This window comes from Tubulanus polymorphus, chromosome 2 (genome assembly GCF_964204645.1).
Source record: "Tubulanus polymorphus chromosome 2, tnTubPoly1.2, whole genome shotgun sequence".
NCBI lineage: Eukaryota > Metazoa > Nemertea > Palaeonemertea > Tubulaniformes > Tubulanidae > Tubulanus > Tubulanus polymorphus.
In genome coordinates, this window is record NC_134026.1 from 27,488,108 (window position 1) to 27,513,076 (window position 24,969).

At 34.2% G+C, this 24,969-nt stretch overlaps 5 protein-coding genes across 9 annotated transcripts; 3 read left to right on the forward strand and 2 right to left on the reverse strand.

The window, feature by feature from the left end:
• Positions 1-654: 654 nt before the first annotated feature.
• LOC141898530 (zinc transporter 7-like) lies at positions 655-5,148 on the forward strand. The gene is made up of 11 exons (XM_074784469.1): positions 655-818; positions 1,453-1,554; positions 1,685-1,798; positions 2,022-2,109; positions 2,201-2,324; positions 2,416-2,460; positions 2,580-2,777; positions 2,867-3,002; positions 3,103-3,193; positions 3,277-3,426; positions 3,515-5,148. The coding sequence occupies exons 1-11, from the start codon at positions 748-750 to the stop codon at positions 3,560-3,562; spliced, it is 1,167 nt and encodes a 388-aa protein (XP_074640570.1). The 5' UTR covers positions 655-747; the 3' UTR covers positions 3,563-5,148.
• Positions 5,149-5,463: 315 nt separating this feature from the next.
• LOC141898278 (vasculin-like) lies at positions 5,464-13,036 on the reverse strand. Of its 4 annotated transcripts, none has more exons than XM_074784121.1 (12): positions 11,920-13,036; positions 11,741-11,829; positions 11,587-11,665; positions 11,220-11,335; positions 10,986-11,144; positions 10,831-10,906; positions 10,388-10,450; positions 9,461-9,645; positions 9,231-9,383; positions 9,021-9,118; positions 8,835-8,928; positions 5,464-8,735 (listed from the first exon to the last, which is right to left on the reverse strand). In XM_074784121.1, the coding sequence occupies exons 2-12, from the start codon at positions 11,804-11,806 to the stop codon at positions 8,583-8,585; spliced, it is 1,242 nt and encodes a 413-aa protein (XP_074640222.1). In that variant the 5' UTR covers positions 11,807-11,829; positions 11,920-13,036; the 3' UTR covers positions 5,464-8,582. The 4 variants fall into 4 exon arrangements, with proteins under 4 accessions (XP_074640222.1, XP_074640220.1, XP_074640219.1 ...); XM_074784119.1 differs by having other exon boundaries at positions 11,220-11,422; XM_074784118.1 differs by having other exon boundaries at positions 11,220-11,422; positions 11,548-11,665.
• A 213-nt stretch (positions 13,037-13,249) lies between these two features.
• Positions 13,250-14,453, forward strand: LOC141898780 (transmembrane protein 69-like). Of its 2 annotated transcripts, none has more exons than XM_074784871.1 (2): positions 13,250-13,304; positions 13,551-14,453. In XM_074784871.1, exon 2 carries the CDS (start codon positions 13,564-13,566, stop codon positions 14,326-14,328), a length of 765 nt encoding a protein of 254 aa, XP_074640972.1. In that variant the 5' UTR covers positions 13,250-13,304; positions 13,551-13,563; the 3' UTR covers positions 14,329-14,453. The 2 variants fall into 2 exon arrangements, with proteins under 2 accessions (XP_074640972.1, XP_074640973.1); XM_074784872.1 differs by lacking the exon at positions 13,250-13,304 and adding an exon at positions 13,330-13,423.
• Positions 14,454-14,475: 22 nt separating this feature from the next.
• LOC141898781 (ras-related protein Rab-23-like) lies at positions 14,476-19,014 on the reverse strand. Its single transcript, XM_074784873.1, has 8 exons — positions 18,813-19,014; positions 18,015-18,360; positions 17,254-17,339; positions 16,648-16,724; positions 16,358-16,437; positions 16,138-16,220; positions 15,361-15,450; positions 14,476-15,282 (listed from the first exon to the last, which is right to left on the reverse strand). The coding sequence occupies exons 2-8, from the start codon at positions 18,167-18,169 to the stop codon at positions 15,101-15,103; spliced, it is 753 nt and encodes a 250-aa protein (XP_074640974.1). The 5' UTR covers positions 18,170-18,360; positions 18,813-19,014; the 3' UTR covers positions 14,476-15,100.
• A 729-nt stretch (positions 19,015-19,743) lies between these two features.
• On the forward strand, positions 19,744-24,654 carry LOC141898279 (ubiquitin carboxyl-terminal hydrolase 14-like). The gene is made up of 15 exons (XM_074784122.1): positions 19,744-19,808; positions 20,010-20,155; positions 20,264-20,296; positions 21,684-21,788; positions 21,895-21,998; positions 22,124-22,173; positions 22,320-22,450; positions 22,544-22,621; positions 22,709-22,894; positions 23,009-23,074; positions 23,168-23,260; positions 23,339-23,455; positions 23,531-23,630; positions 23,706-23,813; positions 23,902-24,654. The coding sequence occupies exons 1-15, from the start codon at positions 19,793-19,795 to the stop codon at positions 24,039-24,041; spliced, it is 1,473 nt and encodes a 490-aa protein (XP_074640223.1). The 5' UTR covers positions 19,744-19,792; the 3' UTR covers positions 24,042-24,654.
• The last annotated feature ends 315 nt before the right edge of the window (positions 24,655-24,969 follow it).

The following is a 24,969-nucleotide window of genomic DNA, read 5'->3' on the forward strand; positions in this document are numbered from 1 at the left end:
TCTTGATTTGGTGCCTTTTTTATACCTGTCATTGATGCTTGAAAAAGCAGAATGTGTTGCCAACATGAGCAAGCAACCACTCAAGACTATTGATCAAAAGAATTAGGTATCCTAGAATGGTAGGCTACAGTACCAACCGGTATTTCACTAAACATAGAAATATTAATTGATTTGGTAAACTGAACAATGTAAAAATCATGACGAATTTTGAAATTAAAGCTTGTTTCAGTATCAAAGCAGTGTCTTCAGTTTTTGTATGGACTATTCTTTGAACGGATTCTTTGCGCTCTACTAGTGGTTGGATTGTAATAAGGCTAAAATCTTATCTCCTTTCTGTTGAGCTGTCAAGTTAACCCTGTAAATTACTAGGAGAAAAAAGGCGTAATTTCCATGCCTAATATCTACCGAAAACGATAGATGGCGAGTTGGTAGCTGCGTGATGGCTACTTAAATGTTTGTCTTACGCTATTTTCTAATTTATTTGCAATATTTGCGGACTGTTTATAGAAGATATTCCATACTAACAATGTCATACACATGTATTAATAACGTTACAGATTGATGAACTGACAGAATTATCATGGGTTATTAAACTGTTCAATGCTATCTGACACTCACAGTCTGTGCCACGACGATTAGACTGGTTCCCGGTGCAATCTGCTTGATTCGTTTTGTCAACAGCTGCCTGAAAGATGAAATCAAATTATTAGATAACCTAAACGCTTCATCAACTATCTCTTACTCAAAATGCTTCCATTACACTCCGGAGATAAGGTTAGACATAGTGGAATACAGGACAAAGTTGCAGGATGGCTAAGGTAAGTGTATTTTGACTCACTGTGTAGTCTGTGTGTTTTGCGTTCATTGTGCATTAAAGCCGGTTTTAGATAGTTCTATAACTGGTGTGCCTCTCCTAAGTTTTAGCTGCCGAACTAGGTGCCTGACTTGTCTCGCAGATCACCATATCTTTTGCATGATCGGTACATGCCCCCACCCACCATCAATACCACTACTTACACCGACGCCGGCGGACACCACGGCACCAGTACATATATACATACGCATCATAATCTTTTATTATCTGGCAGCAAATTGACTCACCACCCAAAGAGCAGGGTCCAAGAAGTGTTAACATCAGCATGACAAAGTTTTGATTTCTAACCAAATAGACTTAAAAGACTGAATAAATTGTTGGTTTTTTTGTTGAAATGGTAGGCTTCTTAGTTTAGTCAACCAGCTGTCCGAAAACTACGGATATGTACCACTTTCTTGACATTTGCACAAATAACTACTTGCTAAATCATGATACTTTCGCACTGGAAAGTTAGATGAGTTTGAATTCAGATAGGCCTTGGAATCAGTTAACAAGGCAACAATAGATGCTTCATGGTTTGATTATGTATTTGTATGTTATGTAATTAACAGAGTTTTTGAACCTCTATCTATTTTCAGATTGATTTTTGCGGACAAGAATTCGCGTAATCTGTTTATGTTTTTATTGCTCAACCTGTCATTTGCATTTGTTGAATTAACATATGGAGTTTGGACGAATAGGTACGCTACCAAGAACAAACTACAAAACATTCATTTTGATAGTTGAACTGTCATTATTAAATATATTATCATTGTTTGTTATGTTAAACAGTTTCTGTCAGTATATTGGTATTTTTACTTTGTATTTCAGTTTGGGTTTGATATCCGATTCATTCCATATGTTCTTCGATTGTACTGCTTTATTGGCTGGTCTAGCGGCTTCTGTGATATCCAAATGGAGAGCTAATCAAGCATTTTCATATGGGTAAGTTGATTAATATCCTTTAGGTGGATGTGTTTTATAGGTAAGTAAGTATTATACGTAAGTCATCATTAGAGGATGTATTGATGATAGTTACACAGGTGTCCTGATTGATAGTGACAGCTGTATATTAATAGCCACTGTACACTACTACGTGTAGAACCAGCTGGTTTACCTTAAACGTCCGTATATTACTAATCAATAACTTGTGCAACACATGTTTCAGGTATGTGAGAGCTGAGGTTATTGCCGGATTTGTGAATGGTCTCTTTTTGTTGTTCATCGCCTTTTTCATCCTGTCCGAAGCTATTGAGGTAACTAGTAATTTTAACATAAGTCACAGAAAATCGCATGAAATTCCACTAACTGAAACGTGTTGAGTTGATGTTCTATGTCTGCTTTCAGCGTACGTTTGAACCACCGGAAGTTCATCATGAACGTTTGTTCTTAATCTCAGTGCTAGGATTCATGGTTAATTTAGTGGGGATTTTTGCATTCCAACATGGAGGACATGGTCATTCACATGGAGGTGACTACCTTAACATATCATATTTCATCATTTAGTTAATAACGTTTGCCTTCCCTCAGTAGTATATTAATTTTCAAATGGTTTGTTTTAGGACACGGGCACAGTCATGGTGGCCATGGACATTCACATGGTCTAGGTAAGTTCATAAACCTTAATTATATTAATTCTGTTCTGAAAACCGGTATTTGAAAAATTTTCTTTTTGACATATGTCAATGTCACTTCATAAAACTAAAACGCTCTTGCAACTTTTCAGGCTTTGGTGATGATGACTGCAAAGATAGTGGCAAGGGACAGTCTCATGGAGGTCATGGACACTCGCATGATGGAGGTCATGGACACTCGCATGATGGAGGTCATGGGCACTCACATGATGGAGGTCATGGGCACTCACATGATGAAGGTCATGGACACTCGCATGGAATTCATAGTAGTTCAAACCAAATCATGCAAGGTAAGAAGAAAATCTTATGTAATGAATTTTCAAAGTTTTGTAGGCTAAACCATTCTTCACAACTATTGATAATTATTTATTTGTTTCAGGTGTCTTCCTTCATATATTAGCTGATACATTAGGTAGTGTTGGAGTCATAATATCATCAGCATTGATACATCACTTTGGTTGGATGATCGCAGATCCTATATGTTCTATATTTATAGCTATACTTATAGGAATTAGGTATTATTATTGTACTCTTATTTGAATCTTTATTCTTAAAATATTTATTCTTAAAAAGCTGAACATGATGCACTGAATGATTGCATTTATATGTTTTCAGTGTTATACCATTACTACGTGATTCTGTTGGTATATTGATGCAGAGAACGCCTAAGGAGTTGGATCATGTACTTCCAAGTTGTTATCAACGAGTAAGTCTCATTTCGAATGAGTTTAGCCTTCATTGAGATATGTAACCATTCAATTACGTGTACTCATTGGTTGGTTATTATAGGTCAGCAATTTAGAAGGTGTATATAGTGTACAGGAACCACATTTTTGGACACTATGTAGTGAGGTTTATGTTGGAACTATTAAATTAGAAGTGGCCATGGATGCTGATGTCAAATACATTCTAAGCCACACACATAATATATTCACACAGGTAAAAGTATTTTACACTTACATTATAGGTTTTTCTGCTTTTTTGATGAAAATGAAAATGATTAATATCTGTTTTTTTTTTTTTTCAGAATAATGTACGACAACTTTATGTTCAAATAGACCAGTCTCCAATGTAGAACATTCAATACAACTGAAACATTCTATTTTACTGCCACTTTGTTTGATGTGTTGTTGCACATGAAATGCATCAAAAAAACATTCAATTTGAAAAATTAACATTTCTATATGAATACTAGTTGGAATGGTGCTTCGATATCATGTCTGTAATTGTTTTATTTGATGAAACATCCTGAACTTATTTGACTCTAAGAAGTGTATAAAAAAACAAGTTTATGTATATCCGTGTATTATGTATGGTGGTATGAAAGTGTAAATATGTATTTCTCTACTGTACAAATCCAGGTATTTTTCGAATATTTTATGAAATGATGATAATCAACAATTATCCTTACATATGTGTTCATGTAGTTCATGTATTGTTTCAAGATTTCTCTTAGTTGAGAGTGGATGAATTTTTTAAGTGCATGTGTACCGGTATTTAGAATTTTAGAAATATTGAAAACGATATTGCCGGAGTATCTTATCAGTCAGTGCTCAAATGGGATTGATGGCTGTCCTTTGCTTTTAAGCGTCTTCCTCTGATAGTAACTAAAGACTGCATTTGAAGGTTCCAACTGGTTTTTACCTTGACATGCCTCCATAAATTTACACTTTACAAGCTTTATTTTGCACTACTATGAAAGGACTAACAAAAATCTGTTTGTCTTTTAAAACTGCTTATTTTTGTATCAGTGGTTGGTTAAGGTAGGCTCTAGGTTACAATTAGACAGAATGGTCACTTGTGAAATAAATTCCATAGCCCTAGGTTTTTTGGATCATGATCTGTAGACAAGAAAAGTGATTAACCTCTGATATTTGCAATCTCTGAACAGTATTTCAGATGTTTATTCTAGTCAAAAAAGGATTGCAATGATTCAAGATTGTGTGCGTTGATTTATCTATACTTGTCTACAGTTGGGTATGATGATTCAGATTATCCATTTCTTGATTTTCACAACAGATCCTGGAGAAAGCATTTGTTGTAAGGGTGTTGAATGTGGTGAGGCAGGTTTATATCTAAATTGTTGATTTTAATTATTGTGAAATTTTATTGCAACTTCTACATTGTTTAATGTTATGATCGTCATCAACGAAACTGAAGGAATTAGTTATTAAAAGCATCAATGAGAAACAAATTGGCTGTACATACAGTAGATTCCTTTCAACTCTGTACCAATAAAATCAGGAAACCATTCATCTCGAGTTAAGATGTTATCAGTACGTTGTTTGGATTTCTCTTACAGAAATTATTTACTGATCAGGGGTCATTCATTTATTACGTACGCATTAGGGGAGTGGGAGGGGTCAGTGCAATTGCATACTGTAATGCTAAATGTATATGAAAAATGGCCGATTTTGCGAACAGGGGGTTGAAAAATTTAAATTTTATGCGTACGTGATGAATGATCCCTCACCGTAGAATTTGCATCATGTCTTATGTTAAGTCCATTAAATCTATAGGTAAAATTATTATTTTCGTGGTATGTCATGGTTTGTTTATTGACTGATGGACATGTGTTACCGAGTACAGCAGATCACACATTGTGTATATCTTCTGAAACATCATGTACTGTATTACAGCTGGATGAAAATAAATTTTGAAAATGCAATTCTGTAAATATTCTTTTGTTAAGATACTCTCACTTTGGAAGTACCCATATAAATCTTAAGTGGATAAGATGAACTTCACTCTAATCATTTCAAGGAGTCTTCTTGCTACCAATGATTACTCAATCAGTTGACATAGTTTTGTGTAAGTCACTAAGTTAAAAGCACTCTAGCTGCAAACTATGAAACATTTCCACAACTTCTTAACATTTGACTTAGATTTCACTAGTTCCAAGTTGACTGGAAGGCGGAAAGACCATGGAGAGATAAAGCCTATCAAAAGGACTAACAACTTCAATATATGCTTCAATAATATCTTTTTTTTCATTAATTTTATCCAAAGTTTTACATAGGCAGATATTTTGACAGTTAAACGAAACTATTACAAAAAAAAATCTACACAAACAGGACATTCCGATGAATGTGTAGCTTATACAATACCAACCAGCCTATTCATACATATGGTTCTCCATAAAAACCAACTGAATTATCAGCACCATTACATTTAAATCCGGTGCAATCGTGTATACAAATGAAATTCAAAAATAGCAATGAATAAGAAAGTGCTAGTAACTTTACTGAATTTCACATAAGTTATTGTAATATCGCAAAGCTCATCAAACTTCACCAAGTTTGATAGTTACAATGTAGCTTGCAACAATAATTGTTGAAGTCTTCCAATAGAAATAGGAATAGTAATCAACTCCAAGCAAAAGCAACTGGAAAATAATTTCCCAAATAAGGCTGACAAATACCGGTACCATGTAATAGTTAAGTTGTTAAAAATTGTAATCCTGATGAAAAGGTAGCACATTTATATATCCAATTTAACTGTGTACATAGTTTCACCACAGATACTCGTATAACGAACACATTTATTTCAGCCATCTTCAAGCCGAGGTCTTGTACCTTCATCATCATTAAGGCCATGAACTACTGAATAGTTTTTCCATGGATGATTCACTAAATAACTACATGTATTATGGAACTATAGATGTGCACTTACCATATGATTTCAATTCGCATATAGTTCAGAATGTATACCAGTACACATACCTATACCAAGGAGCAATATCATATTTGTTTGTATTTGAGGAATCAATGTTAGATAATACGTATCATCATTAGTAATATAATGCTGCTATCAAATGATAATAATCAAGCACTGGATCTTTTCTGGTCAATCCAAACATTAATTAGTTGCAGCGCCTAACGTAAGTGATTGCAATAGTGTACTCAATCAAACCAACTAAAATGCCTCAATCACAACAAGTAAATCTGTAATGAAAAGCAAGTAATCCATGTTTTTGGTTGCACTCAAAAAATATCAAAATAATCATTGGAAATCAGGGGTATGTATCATACTGAGGAAAAAATAAACAAATTATAATAAATGTGTAACTAACGATAATCTAATGCTTAATAGTTCACTACTCTACAATGATAGATTCAAAACATAAAAGAGTATTACTGTATTTACTGTCATCTTCTGATTAGGATGAAGAATTTTCTCAGTTCCACTGTTCTATAACTTTTAATATTATGTCAATCTGGTCCCACAGAGCAGAAGATGATCGTTGAGAAAATAGATGTGACAATCTTCAACTAGACCAGCTAGAGAATATAGACATCATATATTCCCTTCAATACAATTAATCACTATCATGCATTAAATCATGGCCACCGTGTCATTTGTACTGACTTACTGAAGTCAAATAGGTCAAACACAATCTTTTGGTTAAATGAAATTTCAATGTAATATGAATGATGATGCATCTCTATCAACTGAAGGTTACTGGCTGTCTAGCACCTTTGAGAACAAAAAACTAGTTCATGAAAAATAGAGTAGGTACCGGTGAATTACCAAATTGATTATAGATCTGATGCAAGAAATATTGTTGACTGCCTACACCAAACTACTTCCACCAATAATCTATGTCCTCAATTAAAACAATTAAATGAAAACCTATGGCCAGAATTACAAATACATGTATCCGAGAACACCGACACAGATTGCCTGTTAAATCAACTGTCATCGAGTTTAAATATCACTAAAAATTTACCCAATTACATACAGCAGTACATTGATATAATCCACAATCACACACCTTCTTACCCTTCTATTAGTAGATGTAAAACTTTTTTTACTATTCCAAGAAGTGCCCAACTGATAAATCATACATTTTGGTTTGGTTTCAAAAAATTAACTTTGGTTTTATAAAGAACATACATACATTTACTGATACACAACGATTATGGTAGGGTGAATTACACATACGGTATAAAAAATTTGTCTTCTACACATTCTTTCGGCAGGTTCTGTTAAGTTTCTAACAATTGTGGAGTACCCTTCTGGCGCATTAGTTTCCAACAGAACATGCTCTACCTATAACCAGAACAGCATAATCTGTAAACCTGAAAGAAGACCAACTTTGTAATCCCCAATTGATACCCTTAAACCAGTATACGTTCACTCAAAACCTGCATTTCGCAACAAGGACATATTATCTTTCCTAAAAACCGTGCCATTCTGCAATTTTACATGTTCTTATGACAATCACTTGAATTACATCGACTGAGATTAAGAACTTGAAGACAGATATTAAAGGTAAAACTCCTCAAAATTCTCACACCAAGTTTGTCAGTAATGTGTCACACATGACCGCTCATATTTCTGAGACTGAATAGAATTGATCTCATTTTACAGATTTATCACATTACACCAGTAGTTCACTGAACAATCAACTGCATGAATTCTTAATCTAAGACTAGTAAGATCAGAGCCTGAGCTTAAAAAATAATTACGGAGTTGAAAAAATATACCCTGAATAGGTTATTCAGGACAGCCTCACTCAAAATGAATTTAACCTTTAAATCCAAGAAACAAATTAATTAGCTTAGAAAAACGAACTAATTTCTAAAGAAAGCAATAACTGAATAATACTGCAGCTTACTTAAGCTGTATCATATAGAATAGTCAATACATGTACAATTAAATAAACAAGTGGTTTTCTGTTATGGAGATTGTCCTAAAAACATCAGTCAGTTGGTTTTACACTAGAAATTAAAATGACTTAATTATTGACTGATTGAAAGAAGAAAACATGCAAAGCGATGCCGTTCGGCGTCATAATCGTTGCACCAGACTGGCAACAATTTCTAATACACAATTGCTGATGAAGATGGTAAGTGATTTTTAATCAAGAACCTGATATCATGAATCTGTCTTATTTACAAATATGAAAACAATAAAAAATAAGTGTTTTCTCTTTAGCTGCTGGATATATCAAAATGCATCTTTCATCGGTTATTTTCCGCGTTTAGCCATGGAAGCTAAACCCATGGTACAGCTTGTGGCGCTTCAATTTAAGTCTATCCATCACCATTAATTCATAAATCCACGATTTTGCAGCTATTTGCATAAAAATTTCAGTTAATATCCGAATCGGAGTCAAGTGACGAAGTGTCATCATCTGCTGGGTCGACAGCAGGAGGGAGATAACTGATATGCTGTGGACTCCAACTGGGTGTTACTGAGGGTTTCATCATTTCAAATTTGTTATGTTGTTGCTGTTCTTTCACCTAAAAATATTTTTTAAGAACACATTCAGTAATGGCGATATTGAAAGCGACACATAGGCAGTCAAACCTGCTTAAAAATTGAAACAGGAATTAACTGACCTGTTTTGAAAGATTTTGAAATTCTTTCATGTCATCTTCAGTGATAACATATTCCTCATCATCAGCTTCATTCCAACCCATTTCACGCAATAGTCTACAATCAAACATGTACAGGCGTAATAGAAAATCAATTAAGACATATGCAGACAAAATCTACTCCGGTAACTTCCTGATAGATCTATCTACCTCTGTTCTGCTTCGAGTGAGCTCGACAATAAACATGAAGGTCCAATCTTTAAATGATCAACTTTTTCTGATAAATCTTCTGCGTCACCATTTAAAGACTAGAGATAAATACCGGTAATGAAAAACTTTGTTTAACACAAATCTAAATTCACAAATTTGTCATCTGTCATAAAGAATAATGAGAAATCTCATTTGCAAAGTACTACTTACATCACCATTTTGTTGTATTTTCTTGTTGCTGTTAATATCACAGCCTTCTTTGCGCAAAGCTTTTAGAAATTCACTTTTCTTATCACCAATATTCTTAGGCTGAGTGACAAATCTAGTGCTCAGAATATCAACAGCTGGAGTCGGAGACAATGACTAAAATATTCAATGAAAATATCCGTTTTATCAATCTACTATCAATTTACATACGGTAGGATCCTTTTGAAGCTTACCTCTTTCATTTCACGATTTTCTTTGCCACCTTTGTGGGCAGATGGGCTAGATGTTCCATTAACATGTTCACGACCACTAAATCCATTAATACGTGGCTGCTTACGATTGTGACCACTTTTATTGGGTACCAACGCTTTATAGATACTGGATTTACTCTCTGGGAGAGACTCTTTCCTTTGTGTGTCTGTAAATATTAATTTGCCTTACTTCATCGGGTAAAAATAAAAAGATTTGATCAACACTTTTTAACTACAACACGACAAGTAACATCAAAAACAGCAATATACAATACAACTGAAACAATGACCATACACATCTCTAGAAAAGCAGAACTTCCACAACACTCATTCAAAATTCATCACCTTTTGGGCAATAGGATCATGGGAAAAGTTGCAGAAAATATTAGATTATTGACAATTTCATGATAAAAATATCATCCAACTTTCCAACAGAAATGATTGGTATTCTATAATTGAAATACAACAATAAATATGTTTTGGTGTTATTGTCAGAATAAGTAATCACATGTGCTCTAGTTATCTATATTATGTGCTGAAATACAACAGAGCAAGCAACTACACCATCCAGAAAATCAATCATTTACAGGTAAAGGATATAAGGATATTGACTGTTACCAAATGGAAAGTATGAATTCAAACAAACTCTTCACATGCCTAGAAATTTTACAGGTAACTTGATTTTCTGAATGGGATTTTGAAAAAATGAACATGCCTTTGCAAAAGCAAAATTAGTTAAAACGAGCGATTCCAAAACAGAAATTGACACGAACAGGTTTTTGCCAATTAATGTTACTAATCTGATTCGGAAAAGCATATTTCAAAGATTGGTGGGTAAAATCTGACCGATCTCGAAACCATTAAGAATCACGCAACATCTACACTTTGCCATGATCTATGGCAACTTACCAGGGGAACAACTGTCCAGTTGTCGTTTAGGTGAACTGCTACTAGTAACCTTAGGTGGATTGTCTGTAACGTAAGACAGAAACCAGATGCAGACACCATGAATGGTGGAGCTCTTTCTTCCGATGCAAGGCTTTATTGCCTTTTACTATTATGAGAACTTTCGTTTATTTTAATCAAACTTCATTCTAAATTGGTATTTCGTTTGCACTAAAGATATAACAGTGCACATTCTGCTGTTTTAGTCGTCTTGACCGAGAGACAGGAGATAAACATGCATGCATTGTGCTATGTGTAATTAATATACTTCTATATCTAATAAATCGATCACATGCTTGTTAAATATGTTGACAATAGAACGTCGAGTTTATTGTGCCACTTAATGATAAAAATATTGTAATATTCAATGCAAGAGAACTGATTCAATTTACTAATTAGGAACTTACCCCAAACTCCAGCGCTTTTCCCTCTCGATTCTTCCTTTGTTTCTTTCTTATCTTTTCCTTCTCCATTCAACGATGGCTAGATAGAAAATGAGAACAAATTATGATTTTGCCTTTTTCGTGAAAGCAACTACACCCCAGTAGATTCAAATACTTACGAAATCTTGGTCATCCAGTTTGCCATTCTTTTTGTCGTTGTTTTTATCGCGACTGCCGTGGTGTCGACTGTTATTTGATCTCACATACGGCGAATAATAGTTTGCGTCGTAGAACTCATACGGATATTCATAATATGGTAATGGTGCACCAGGAGTCATCTGCATCGAGAATAGATATGGTTACACAGAAAATTCACGGACATGTAAAGAATTTCGAATCTTCATAATTCTTACCGGCACTTGACTAAATCTTGCATTAGGGTGTTGATATTTGCCATCTCTAAAGGTCGGACGGTAGAGCATGGGTTGTGAACGATAATGATTGCCATATTTATCAAAACTACCGTAGGCTGGAAAATATCCATACGGGTAATGGTTAAAGTAGTCATCTTCTACAGAATTATGTCGATGACGCTGCTGTTGCCCGCGACGACGATCTGTAATTCAACAAATCAATTTTTTCAACGATAACAAATCACGGGAACATCTTATCTATCTTGGCTTCGACGTTGATTATTCATAAAACAACAAAGTCCAAGACAAACATCATAAGAATATATACCATCATAACTATCGAATGAACGTTGTTTTGGTAACTGACCGTTGTTACCGGAATCATGTCGAATTCGCTGCTCATCTTTAATGGCTTTAGTTTCTGGTTTACAACCATTCGTCGATTTCTACAAAAGAAATGCATAAAATTCACTAAGTTTACAATTTTTTCGATACGACTGATCCATTGCACAAAATCTTACCCCATCCGTTGGTATTTTAAGCCATGCTGGAGCAAAATCATTTTTAGGTGCGCGATTAGCAGCCATTACTTTTACAACTAAATGTTAATCTAAAAAAGAGTATAACAAATAATGTAGTTCAGACAGCCAAAAAGTAGATATTTCATCCGCAAAAATATTCACAAATCCCGAATGCTTACTCCAGATGAGTGGCTGGATGTTTGGCACAGTATGATGGATGGATGCTGCCTGACTAAACACAGTTCACGTTATCAACAATTTAATGAAATATTTTTCGGTCTACACTTTCAAATCCCACAGCAATGTAGGAAGCGAAGTAAATGCTATCTTGTCATGTTCTACAAATACGGCTTTGATTTTTCACGCAATCCAAACTACACCGCTAAATAATCTAGCAACTTAAAATACATTATTGATATGAATAAGGCACCGGGTAATTAACACATTCTAGTAGTGATTGAGCGCGATTAGGTCCTTTCCTAATAAGTAACTGCTATCGAGTTTGCTCAAAATCCTGAGATCACTTGTTAAAAGTTATCTATATCATTAATACTGCAACATCAATCCTACTCGCGAATTATATATATATCATTATGCGGGGTAATATACAGACTCCAGCGGCGAACATCAGAAGTCACGCTCAGGACCCTCCTCTGACTAAACAGAGAGAGGCTTTAGTTCTGTCACATCATCAAATCCAATGAGCACTTCACTGTCGCATGTCTACCATTTATACTATCAGCACTGTTACGAATTCACAAGACGGTGTACAACAGAGAAGATTGATATTCATATGAATTCTTGAATAACTCAAGAACACAGTTGTCTGTCGAGGCGCCTAACAATGAAGATGCGAGCACCACCAATGCGTTACAATTAGTTGCGTAATTGTCACACTAAATAATGAAATATTCCAGTCCTCTCTCCTTTCCACGGCAGATTAATCCCAATATTTTGTTTCAACTGTTCATGTCAACAACCAGAGCACATATATTCACAACTTTCTCTTCGTGTTGAAAAGGAGAAGCAATGCGTGGGTTCCCAATAACAACTACGAGTATGGATGATAGATAGCGAGTGCTGGCCTGCCTGCCCTGGGGATGCACGATGTTTCAGGCGATTTATCAGTCAATATTGAACGCGATCCTACGAATTTTCGTTAGAAATTCTAACCATCATTGGCTCTTAATAACTCGGAATAGAATGCTCCGCTATCTAGGTGCTGTCATTCAGTGGCAAATGGGAAATTTCTTGAATTTTCTACTAAAATATCATTTTTTGCGGAAACGATGCAAGATGGCGGCGAGGTACCCGTTTGGACTGGTTCCGTCACTTCGCGGTCTCAGCCGAATTATATCAGAAATCAATTAAATAAAAGATTTATGATTTTTATTCAATTATGTTAATCGTATTAAATCCACGTTGCTTTATCTTAATTAGTTAAATATATATTCATCCAGGTGAATCTAGTCCCATATTAAAATTACCAAACATTCTCTACTTTGTAAACGCCTCCTCCAAACCAGGAAGTGATTGATAATTATTAAAAAATAATTTTTTGGAGGTAATTGACATACTAAACTGTAAACATACATTTTTCCGACATAACTTGCCAGATTTTCTTGTGTAGAAACTATACATCTATACGTCTGTGTATGATGAATGTCAAATCTTATCGCGTTAGTAAGTAAGATGTCGCTTGTCAACATAATTGTAGTCTGGGTATATTGTGTTAAGCTGTCTGATATTGATATGAGCAACTACTATTCTCTATTCATTGGCGTTTTCATGAATTTTGGTTTTTTTACAGATTCATCATTGGCATGATGATAGTGAGGAGGCCTGCATTACTACTGTTGCAGCATTATCCCTTTTGGGCTGCTCGGCAATTCAGCTGGTATTCAACTTCATACAACCTTACAAAGATCAATGGAAGCTATTCAAAAATCTTTAATCAAGCTGATGACAATAGAAGCAAATTTTCGGTTTACACTGGAATGACCTCAAAGTTGATCCATACAACTCCAACTAAACAAATTGAAGAAGACCATAAAACAAAAGCTCTAACTATATTCAAGGATCTACATAAAGTGCGCCATTCACCTCTACCAGCATTGACTCTTGGATTATCAGGATTAATCCCATTTGTAGCAGTTCCTGGATGTATGATTTTCATGCAGACGTACTGTCCTGAATTAGCATTTGCACAGGTAGCGTACGGTGCTAGTATACTATCATTTCTAGGAGGAGTTCGATGGGGATTGACTCTTCATACAGGGGGACAAATACAACCTAATTGGCATAACCTTGGATATAGTGTTATGCCATCATTGGTTGCTTGGACTGGACTGATGTTACCGCATACATTTTCGGCATTAACGCTGATTGGAGGACTGGGCATGGTAGCTTATTTTGATACTGTTATGCGTGGTTATCCAGACTGGTTCAAAGCTTTACGCTTCATTCTTAGTTTCTTCGCTGTTTTGTCACTATGGACAACATTGATTTGCAAATACATACTGGGTGCCAAAAAATCTGCACAAACTGCACCACCAGGCTTGGCGAACACAGAGTTAACAGATTCTTAAATGCCAGTGATAACTGATATGGATAAGAATGAATATCATTAAACTTATGTAGCTTTTCGCTTATAATGTACAGTATTTCATGTAGTTTGTTAAACATGCTTTGAGATACAATAAATTATTTTAGGTTGTGTTTGAATACAGTAGTTATTTAGATTGTTTTAGGTATAGTTTTGAAAGTGAGTAGTCTATTGCATGTAGGTAAACTATAAAGGTTTCTTTGGTTAGGATACGAAAGAGAAAAATTATCAAAACTGAAAGATTACATAACGTTTTTATGGCGATTTATTAGATTCTTGGATGAATTAATTGACATTTGATCACTTAAAATATTTCATTCTTTAATACGTTGATGGCATTTTAAAATCTACCTAAGTAAAAGTCTTAAAGCAGGATAATTATGCGTAGATATGGTTTATTCTATGGATATACACAGTACATCGTATTCCTCTAATGAGTTCTAAAGCCGTAAAGGAGTCTTCATTAAAACTATTACGGTATATTCTTCATCTCTTGAATAGCATGACTGAACACTCGCTACCAGTACAATATTTACCAGTTTCTACAGTCTTATGGGTGCTGGTATAAAAGATAACTTCATCTTTCAAAAAGATCAAATTTTTAAGTAAATTTCTCTCCACGGCAATGCATGCTTTCCGAATCTGAACCAACAACTACACTGTGGTCATTGTACCGGTAGTTTAAAGACACATGATTATGATGCTGTTGAATGGTGAAACATTATTTATGGCAGTGGTATTCACAATCACACAGGTCATAATAACAAGCACTTGTTGATAGGGTTTTTTCTGCCTTGAGTTCGTCTCTTTGAAGGTTCAAGAATAATTGTTCCGTCCGATGACTTTTTATTGTTCTTAATCCGAAAACGATTTTTCCAATGCTTATTTTTCTTGCCCAATTGTCCATGTTTTCCATCTCCATTTGAATTCATAAAATCTACAATGCAATCAGATGAATTTCCTGATACCAGAACATACGATCATCTTTTGAAATATTCATTAAACAATTACTCACCAGAGCCTCCACCAATAGTTTCTTGTTTACAATCGTCATCGTTTATACTACACGCTTGATTTAGGTAATTTTCACAAAGATAACTAAAAACTGAAATCAAAAGAGGTGAAAAGTTTAAAAAAGTAATTGCATAGTACATGTACATCGTATGCAATAATTTATTAAACTGTAAATATTGATCAGGCAGACATTTGTTTGAAACATATTTTTTTCAGATACTCAAAATCAAATCGATATTCGTTGGGTAAAAAAATTGTGTCAATGGCTAGTAACACTGACACTCCATATGTTCATTCGATATTTCCTAAATAGTTGTCATGTATACCACATTACATATACATGTGCTACATTACATATACATATGTAGGCCTATATATAGCAGATATAAGCATAGGGAAATAGATATGTCATCTTGATTTGAAGCATTTTGAAAATAAGACTAAAGTGGCTTGTTATTGTAAGAGAACAAATAAGCCAAGTGGCGCATTTAAACTGAACTTGCATGAATATATGAAATTGTATTGCCAGTAAATTTTTTTGCAAATTTAGCTCAAGTTTAGTATTACCCAATAAAGCATCAAATATTCATTAACGCATACAATTCAAAAAGCTTTACAGTAGTCAATTCATAAAGCATTATTGGCATCCACTGTATACTCAAAGACATTTAAGCATTGTTCTGGTCGTATTGATGAATATATCACTCTTAATATTCATAGCGTGAAATCTGCAGTGAAATCAAGTATGAATAGATTCAGTTTGTAAATTATTAGATACCTTCTTCCACATTTCTATTATCTTTGACGGAAGTTCTGTATAATCTCAAACGTAATGACTTGGCCAGTGCTTCAGCCTCATCCCTGTAAATGACACCAGCAGAAACACTTGTATTTCATTCATTAAATTGCATATATTATTTATTTGCATTAATGTAATCAGATGAGTTTTACCAAAAATACATAAAGAGATCCCTTTCATGTACTTTGGCTTTACTTACAATCGCACTACCGCCCGTTCTTCAAGATCTATCTTGTTCTGAACTAGCACCATTGTAATTTCACCAACTTCATCCTCAACCTGTCAAATAGAGAACCAAATCATCTTGAATGATAATCTTGAAGGCTCGAGAAATAAATGTTCAATATAAGAATTAAGTCTAGATAGTGAAATTTCAAACTCTAGGACTCCTGAAACCCCTAGGACATTGTTTTTAGCATTTTCAGTAGCTGTATGTTTTCACATTTAACTGGACAAGCGCAATGAAATAAATCATGTGCCATTTTATACCTTTTTTTTCCAAGAATGAATTGCTTCAAAAGAATTTCTGTCAGTCGTTGAATATGCAAGAACACAAGCTTGTGCACCTGCAAATAACAGTTAAACATAAATATTTACACAGGGAAGTGACAGGTATATGTTAAATGGGTCTATATGAATATCTATATGATTCTTATTTGATGAAAATGAATATAACACAACTTAACATCAGGTCTGCTGAATAAATGAATATTTCCCGAAATAAGCGAAAGAACTCAAAGCCCGACTCAAAGGAATGTACCATATCACAACTCAATTAGATATTTCACATTGTGAAGTTTCAAAATTGGCCCAATAGATTTTGTTGTTAATAAAATACATGGCCCCCACTGTATTGACATACAATACAAAAAAATATTATTCAGAAGCAGTGCTCTAAATCACCATAAGAGCACTTTCGACTTCGTTGCTTAGCAAAATTGCAACCTGACAAAGCTCTACATCGATCGAATCTCCTATTAACAACATCATTAACGCCAATGCTATGATGATGTCCGTACCATTTTCCAGATTCCTGGGGCATATTCTGCTAAAACATATTTCACAAACTATATGATATGGTTGCATTGAATATACCTCGGTAATAAGCCTTTGTGATGGCATCAAATTCTTCTTGACCCGCTGTATCCCACAACATTAATCTGATGTCCTCTCCATCCATACTATAAAAATAAGTGAATGCATTGATGTAATCATTAAATATTGGAAGTAAGAATCTACCATATATGGAAAACCGAGAGAATCATTCGGATATTAAAATGCATTGAAACATGTCTAAACTCTGCACTAGACTATGAGCGACAGTTAGGAATTATTATTCATTGATTAATCATTCTTCATCATTTCCTTTCTAAATTGTGCATTGCTCTATTGCTTTCATAGGTAAAAGTTAATTGGATTTCATGTAAGTCAGTAAGGCTTCTGTTGAATGTCATGGTTTTTCTATGAAAGCGCTGATTAATACAAACAAATACAAACACTGATGCTCAGTGATCTTTGAATGCCACGGGTAACGATCCAATTTAGAACTTGCATTCCATCAACGAAACAAGCCATGTAAACCATAATTCACCAATGCATGCATATTAGAAGTGTATTTTGTACAGATAGCGCATGTGATATAAGGCATACATCACATTTATTCATTTCTTTTTTGGGAAAGTAAACAGAGCCCTCTGAAGCAGTTTGATTCAATGTAGCAAAAATATAAGCCCTATATGTAGATTGACCACCCAACTTACAAACTTTCATTTAAGATTCATTTAAAAATTATCAATTTCAATTTTCGAATTCTAAGCAATGATGGAGGCTTTTAGTTTGAAATGAATTAGACTTACTCGATTTGTCTCTCGAGGAAATCCACACCAATTGTCTTTTTGTAATCCTTCGTAAAAATGCCTTTACAGTATCTCTGAATCATGCTGGATTTTCCAACGGCTCCATTGCCAACAATTACAACTTTTATAGCTGTTTCGACCTCTTCTTCACGCATTTTTGTTATTTAAAATAATCTCTATATCACAGCACAGTATCCATATAGCACAAGTGTTCAATCTAGAAAATCTTCACAGTCCGTCGATAACAAGTTAAAATCCAAAGCGAAGTTGTTTGTCATCGATTTAAAATTCCTTATTTGTTTTCTCCTCCTCATCACATCTTCCGGTCAAGTTGAAAAATGTTTGACTGAAAATAAATCGCAATAAAAAATGAATTCGAATTATTAGCGAAATTCTGAATAAATGTTAATAGATATAACTAACACAGAAGATACAATCTCACGGAGTAAAAATGAATGTGTGAGTATTTATTGAGCTGCCAACAACTGAATGACTCTGTCTCCATTTCAAAATCATGACAGATTTCCTTTCAACAATGGACCCTGGACCAACAAAAAAAGCTTTTGACCCACAAATTAGATATTCATTTATTCATAGGTTTCACCACACCATGAAAGGGGGTTTCTTTCACATGGCCCATGGTCAATGCAATTGTAAGGAATAACAAAATCATATGACCTCAAAGTTACAATTTGTGTCATTCTATATTTGCTTGCCATTTGCTTTACCACAAGTTAATAATAATTCAGCTTAGTCTCAGTTAAATGCAGTTATGAAACACAAAATACCTAGGCCTACCTTCAAATAAACATTTAGTCCAATAAAGCTTTCATTCTCTTGATAAATTCTGTAATAAAATGTAAAATCAATTACTATTTATCCACTATTTTTTCTATCCATGTTCCAACAGTAGTCACATAATCCACTAAACTCTAGCCTATTCACTTTGCAGTATATTTATAACTGCACAGTACTGGGGCTTTACAGTGATTCAACCATGAAGAATGGCCGCCTACAACAAGCGCATGTCACCTGAATCAATATTGTCAACCGCTATTCAACTCTAAATAACATTTCTGTCTACCAGATTTCTACAAGCAAAAATCCAACAATTGATTGAAAGTTATGATCATACAATTACCATAGGTCCTCCTGTAGTAAAATTCTATCACTGACTCCCCACATTACTGTGAACATAGGCCCAGGCCTATCCATCATTTATTAATTAATGACCAACCCCTCGATTGATTCAACATCTATCCATTGTATAGTAATTAAGCCTACTAATTCTGGCTTTTCTGATATTGCCCCCTGGTTGAGTGCTTAGGGGCAGTCATTAACAGGACATCACAATGTAATTCCAACACACTTTCAATCACTAGCTTGTATAACAGTATGCAACACAATTACCGAATAAAGGGAACGACGATAACAAAAATTGAATTGCGTCACCCGACACCCGGCCCGCCAATCAAGAATATATAGCGCATTTGAATTTGACTTAATTTATACAACATTCGCACAACTCTGGCTTTTGAACAGATCACAACATCTGAAAATGCATCTAAGTAGAATAATCATAGACGACCAGCAAATCATTTTTACCATGTATCAAGAACGTGACAATATGATATTTGCCTAAATATTAGAAATTTCCATCGGTCAAATATTCCAGGGCTACTCTTTCGCCATCTATCGCTTAACTACCCACTGGAAGTTCCATATTACACTTCCGGGTTTCGAAAATCTTGTGTCGTGAGTCTGCAAAAGCCGGTAAAATGTCGGTATTTAAAGGTAAGGAACATAATTCTGATCGTATGAATACAAAATGTTGTCAGTTCGAATGGGAGGTTACACTGGAAAACCTTTTGAATTTTATATATCCTGCTGGGAATATCTGATTACTCTGGTTTTAATGACTGGAATAGTCTGTCTTTAAATTGTTTAGTGATGATTGTCTATTTAATGTGGCTATTTAATATATATTTCTTTCAGTAAATGTAAAATGGGGGAAACAGAAATTTGAAGCTATAGAATGTGATATGACTGAGCCGCCTTTAGTATTCAAAGCTCAACTCTATGCTTTATCAGGTGTTGAACCTGCGCGACAGAAAGTGATGATGAAGGGATCTGTAATTAAGGTATGTTAATTATCAACTCTTCGATGATGATGATGATGTTGTATCACTAGGAGTTGTGTGGTGGAGACCAAGTTTTTTTTAACTAAAATCAATTAATATTATTTTCAGGATGATGAATGGGGTAAAGTAAAGCTCAAAGATGTGAGTAACACATTTGTTTTTCATCTTTAAGTAGGTTGTCTTCGACCGTTGTCTGTTGGGCCCAGTTTTGTAATGATAATATAATAATGCCTTTGATTTATCTCATCAGGATGGTGGGAGTGAACCTTCCTGATCTCATGAAATTTATTGAAAATGATTCAATTCATTTAAACAATGAAATAGTCATTTTCTTAAATTTACTCGTCTTAGGAGTATCTTATTTTTATGTTTCATTGGGAAATTCCCAAAGGATCAAGGTCTTATTTGTACAACTATTTTATCCAATAATCTATGGATATAATGCGAGTTGAATCCAAGTGGAAACATTTTTCTAGTCCACACTTTTCTATTATTACCATAGCTATGCTACATTTGTATCATTGCAAAAGTTTTTTACAGTTAAGAAAAAACCTTTAATCTTTTAAGTTCTCAAGAAATCTGATATTTGCAGCACTGATAATATAGCTAGCTCTCACTGTCAGCTTACAGTTAACGCACATGCCTGAGTACTGAGTTCAAAATCAGTCTAAAATAACTACTTAAACTGGTTGTATATTTTTGATACATTGATATGGCCATTAATCATTAATCAATACAGTAGAGTTAATTTGGGTTTTTTGACGCCGTAAAAACCGTTACCATAATATTTATATACATTGATACCAAGTAGGGCCTATGCGCTATTTAAGGGGTTCTGTGTGAGTCGATGCACTACATTATATCAATATTAGTATTTTGAAATAACAATAAAATTTGTGAATTTTGGCGTTATTTGTAATTAAAAATATCTCATAACTGATTTTATATTTGATAAATTTTGATAATTGCGTAAGAGGATGTGTGCTATAGCATCAATATATTTGGGCAAGACTGCTTGCCAGTCAATTCAATTATCGATATATTCAAATCCAAAATAACGTTATTGGTCCTTAATATAACATTACAAGGTTAGTTTTCTTGTTTTCTTCTACTTAAGGAAACTTAATTTTTAAACTTTTAAACTTAACTTTTCTTCTACTTATATACTTGAGGAAAAACAGTCATCACATTTTTTTAGAGTTGTTAGTTTGATATTGATGATGTAAAACAACGATAAATTCTTTATTTATTGTTGAAGGCTCACTGTTATGAATTATTAGATTTAGATAGTGTAATGCAGGTATGTAATGATACTGTATAACTACAGTGAAAGATGTTTCCATTGTATTGTTTTGACATTGATGGTCTGTTTAAACGTTCTATCATAAATTCGAGCTGTCTGTAGCTGCATTTTCTTTCAAGTGTAACAGACGGATAAAGGTTTTATGTGGAAGAAATAGTAGCCTTCAGTTTTAAGATCGGTGATGATATTCCGTTTTATGAAAAATCAATATCCACATCATTTTAGGGGGTAACTTTGCTAATGATGGGCTCTGCAGATGCTCTCCCGCAAGAACCAGCTCAGAAAATAACATTTTGGGAAGATATGAATGAACAACAAATGGCAGCAGCAGTAAGTTGAACTCCCTTATAAAGGCCAATTGTTTTAAATTCTGAACTTTGCTATACTTGTGAACAGTTTTGCTATACGGGTCTAACTTTAATATTTTTCATTGCAGCATCATCTACCACCAGGTTTGACGAATCTGGGAAACACGTGTTATATGAATGCTACACTTCAGTGTCTTAGATCTGTACCAGAACTTCAAGATGCACTTAAACAGTGAGTGTTTTCATTTAGCAAGTGAAGCTAAAACTATAGTGCTTCGCTATGTACTATGACATAGTGAGGATAGTAGTTGCCTAATAACACTGAGATTAAAAAGACTCTGTGTTTTCTTTTTATAGGTATAATGGTAGACTAGACAGTTCAGTGGCCGGTGAATCAATCACTGCAGGTAACTTTTGAAAGAACGAAACATAGACAGCTGCTTAAGTAACTACCTAGATTAGTTGAACTGTCTACCCATAAAATCAATAATTTATGACTGATATCTAATCCTAATTCAAATTGGATATTATGAATTTTTGTTTTCGTTTTCAGCTATGAAAAGTTTATTCTTGATGATGGATAAAGAATCGACAAGCATTCCGCCTATAATATTCCTACAGATTTTACACAATGCCTACCCAATCTTTGGAGAGAAATCTGAAAGAGGTGTTTTCATGCAGCAAGTAAATAGCCTAAATCTCTTAAAAATAACCTACAAATTGTTTCATTCATAAACTGATAAATAATTTCACTATGGAATGATATTTTCTTCATAGGATGCTAATGAATGTTGGACTGAAATTGTGAGATGTCTGCAACAAAAGTTACCTTTGCAAGCAATTGAAAGCTCTCAGGTGAGACTGTGCTGCCATCTTTCAACTCTTCTATATTTACTGTCTTAAAAATTGAAATAGTTTGCAATTGTATATCGAATTCTGTAGGGAGATACAGTAGGTGCCAGTTCAGCAGGTGGATTCATAGATAAATACATGGGTATTGAATTTGATACGACTATGAAATGTGTAGAATGTGATGATGAACCTGTCAATAAATCACATGAAACTTTATATCAACTGAGTTGTTTCATCGTGCAAGAAGTGAAATATATGCACACTGGTTTAAAATCGGTAAGATATATATTTGTCCTATAAATCAACATAATAGTACGATACCACCTTCTAGAGTTAGGAAAAACTGATTATGACTCAAATAGATGATATTTCTTTATATAATCATTTTAGAGGCTCCAAGAAACCATTACAAAGAATTCCTCATTTTTAGGAAGGGATGCCCAATACGTAAAAACTGTAAGTTATACTATCATGATTCAAAAAAGATGATGTATTTTGCTGCTCATTTAGAGTTGGTAATGGATGTAGATTGTTAATTCTTTTCTTCAGAGTAAAATTAGTCGATTACCAGGATACCTTCCAATACAGTTTGTTAGATTCTATTATAAAGAAAAAGAAGCAATTAATGCAAAGATATTAAAGGTAATTTCTAAATAATTAAAACCCTTAACTATCAATGTGTGATCTATAAAATGTCTTAAAGAATTGCTTATCATTTAGGATGTAAAATTTCCCTTGAAATTAGATGTTTTCGATTTATGCACTGAAGAATTACAACAGAAATTACTTCCTATGAGGGCCAAATTCAAGGAACGGGGAGATGCAATGGTGGAAGAGGTAAGTTCATCGGAAAGAATCAAACAGGAGGCGTTTGTGATTAATTTCCATTTGTATGAAATTGATATTTTTTAGCAAAAACCCAACAAAAAGAAACCTGTCACTGATGCTGATAGCACTGAGCCAATGGATGAAACAAAAAAAACAAAGAAAGAACCATTCTCATTTCCGGATGGTAAGACTAAAGAAGTGTATCTGATTATAGTAATCTGTAAGGGTATCGTTATTTATTAAAATTTTTCTGCAATAGATGTGGGTTCTAACAACAGTGGCTATTATGAATTGACTGCTGTTTTGACTCATCAAGGAAGATCTAGTTCAAGTGGTCATTATGTCGCATGGGTGCGCAGGAAAGGAGGTATGTGTAGGTCTATTTATGACCTAGAAGCTTTAAACGAGGATGTGATTAGTGTGTTATTTTAATTATCCCTTGAATTTATTTACAGATGACTGGCTCATGTTTGATGATGATAAAGTTGCGGCTATTAAATCTGAGGATATACTGAAGCTATCTGGTGGAGGTGATTGGCACTGCGCTTATGTGTTACTTTACTCATCAATGGTCTATGAATATGAAGAAGATTAGAAATGTTTGCGTGAATCTATCAAATACTTTAAACATGTGGCATAAAGATAGAATCAACTCTCATTTGATATAGCCAGGATTATGTGAAATTAGTGCCAAATCACATAAATTTGAATTAATTTCGACATGTGATTTGATAGTCTGTGGTCAAACCAGTTCTAATATAATTGAAAGATTATTCTGATCTAATTTACCGGTATTGACCATCAAGTTAGGAATGATTTGAGTGAGTGAAAATCAGATTGCTACGAAGTAGAATGCATGTGATTACAGCTAATGCGTAAATAAAATGGTTTTAAGTACATTCACAGTTCTTAAAAGTTGATTTAAGGGAGCAAGATCTTAGTTCTAACATTGCTTTACTGTAGATTTAAATCAATGTTTCCACATCTAGACTTGGTGCCATCTATCTGTATTTGATGTTGTTCACTTATCTACTGGTTGTATGCCTACGTAGTTTGGTGGATTGTATAAACGTACATACAAACTTGTATATTTTGTAAATGTTTGATATTTCATGTTCGGCATTTTCAAGTAAAAACCTCACTTGGTTTATTCATGGCAATGTGTATTCAGTGCTAAGTATATACTGCGTATTATAAACCTAAAATGATGCAAGTAAAATAAATGATTATATTATGATATTTTTTGTTATATTTCTGGTTTAAACATCAATCTACTTCTGTAAGAAACGACTTGTCCCGACTATTTAGACTACACCTTATTCTGTAGAAAGACGGACAATTTCACTGGCTTAAGGCGACTACCATTACTCTACTTCATAAAAGACACTGTGACAAGCCGAGTTGACAATACTGTATCCGAGCACAGCCATTACATCCATGATTTTTATTACGGACAGTATCTCTAGTTGATTATCAGTTCTTTGTTGACTTCAGGTATTTAGAATAGAGTAGAATACTGCACT

What these genes read in the sequence shown, in the direction of transcription:
- LOC141898279 (XM_074784122.1), top strand. An exon ending in AACAACAAATGGCAGCAGCA is followed by an intron (nt 21,789 to 21,894) that starts GTAAGTTGAACT and finishes TTTTCATTGCAG; the next exon opens with CATCATCTACCACCAGGTTT. An exon ending in CGGTGAATCAATCACTGCAG is followed by an intron (nt 22,174 to 22,319) that starts GTAACTTTTGAA and finishes TTTCGTTTTCAG; the next exon opens with CTATGAAAAGTTTATTCTTG.
- LOC141898530 (XM_074784469.1), top strand. Translation starts at nt 748, where the DNA reads ATGCTTCCATTACACTCCGGAGATAAGGTTAGACATAGTGGAATACAG. An exon ending in AATCAAGCATTTTCATATGG is followed by an intron (nt 1,799 to 2,021) that starts GTAAGTTGATTA and finishes CACATGTTTCAG; the next exon opens with GTATGTGAGAGCTGAGGTTA. An exon ending in TGGACATTCACATGGTCTAG is followed by an intron (nt 2,461 to 2,579) that starts GTAAGTTCATAA and finishes GCAACTTTTCAG; the next exon opens with GCTTTGGTGATGATGACTGC.
- LOC141898278 (XM_074784118.1), bottom strand. Translation starts at nt 11,806, where the DNA reads ATGGCTGCTAATCGCGCACCTAAAAATGATTTTGCTCCAGCATGGCTT. An exon ending in TTAAAATACCAACGGATGGG is followed by an intron (nt 11,666 to 11,740) that starts GTAAGATTTTGT and finishes TTTCTTTTGTAG; the next exon opens with AAATCGACGAATGGTTGTAA. An exon ending in AACTGGATGACCAAGATTTC is followed by an intron (nt 10,907 to 10,985) that starts GTAAGTATTTGA and finishes TTTTCTATCTAG; the next exon opens with CCATCGTTGAATGGAGAAGG.
- LOC141898781 (XM_074784873.1), bottom strand. Translation starts at nt 18,169, where the DNA reads ATGCGTGAAGAAGAGGTCGAAACAGCTATAAAAGTTGTAATTGTTGGC. An exon ending in TTCATTCTTGGAAAAAAAAG is followed by an intron (nt 16,438 to 16,647) that starts GTATAAAATGGC and finishes TCTATTTGACAG; the next exon opens with GTTGAGGATGAAGTTGGTGA. An exon ending in GAACGGGCGGTAGTGCGATT is followed by an intron (nt 16,221 to 16,357) that starts GTAAGTAAAGCC and finishes TGTCATTTACAG; the next exon opens with GGATGAGGCTGAAGCACTGG.
- LOC141898780 (XM_074784871.1), top strand. Translation starts at nt 13,564, where the DNA reads ATGATGATAGTGAGGAGGCCTGCATTACTACTGTTGCAGCATTATCCC.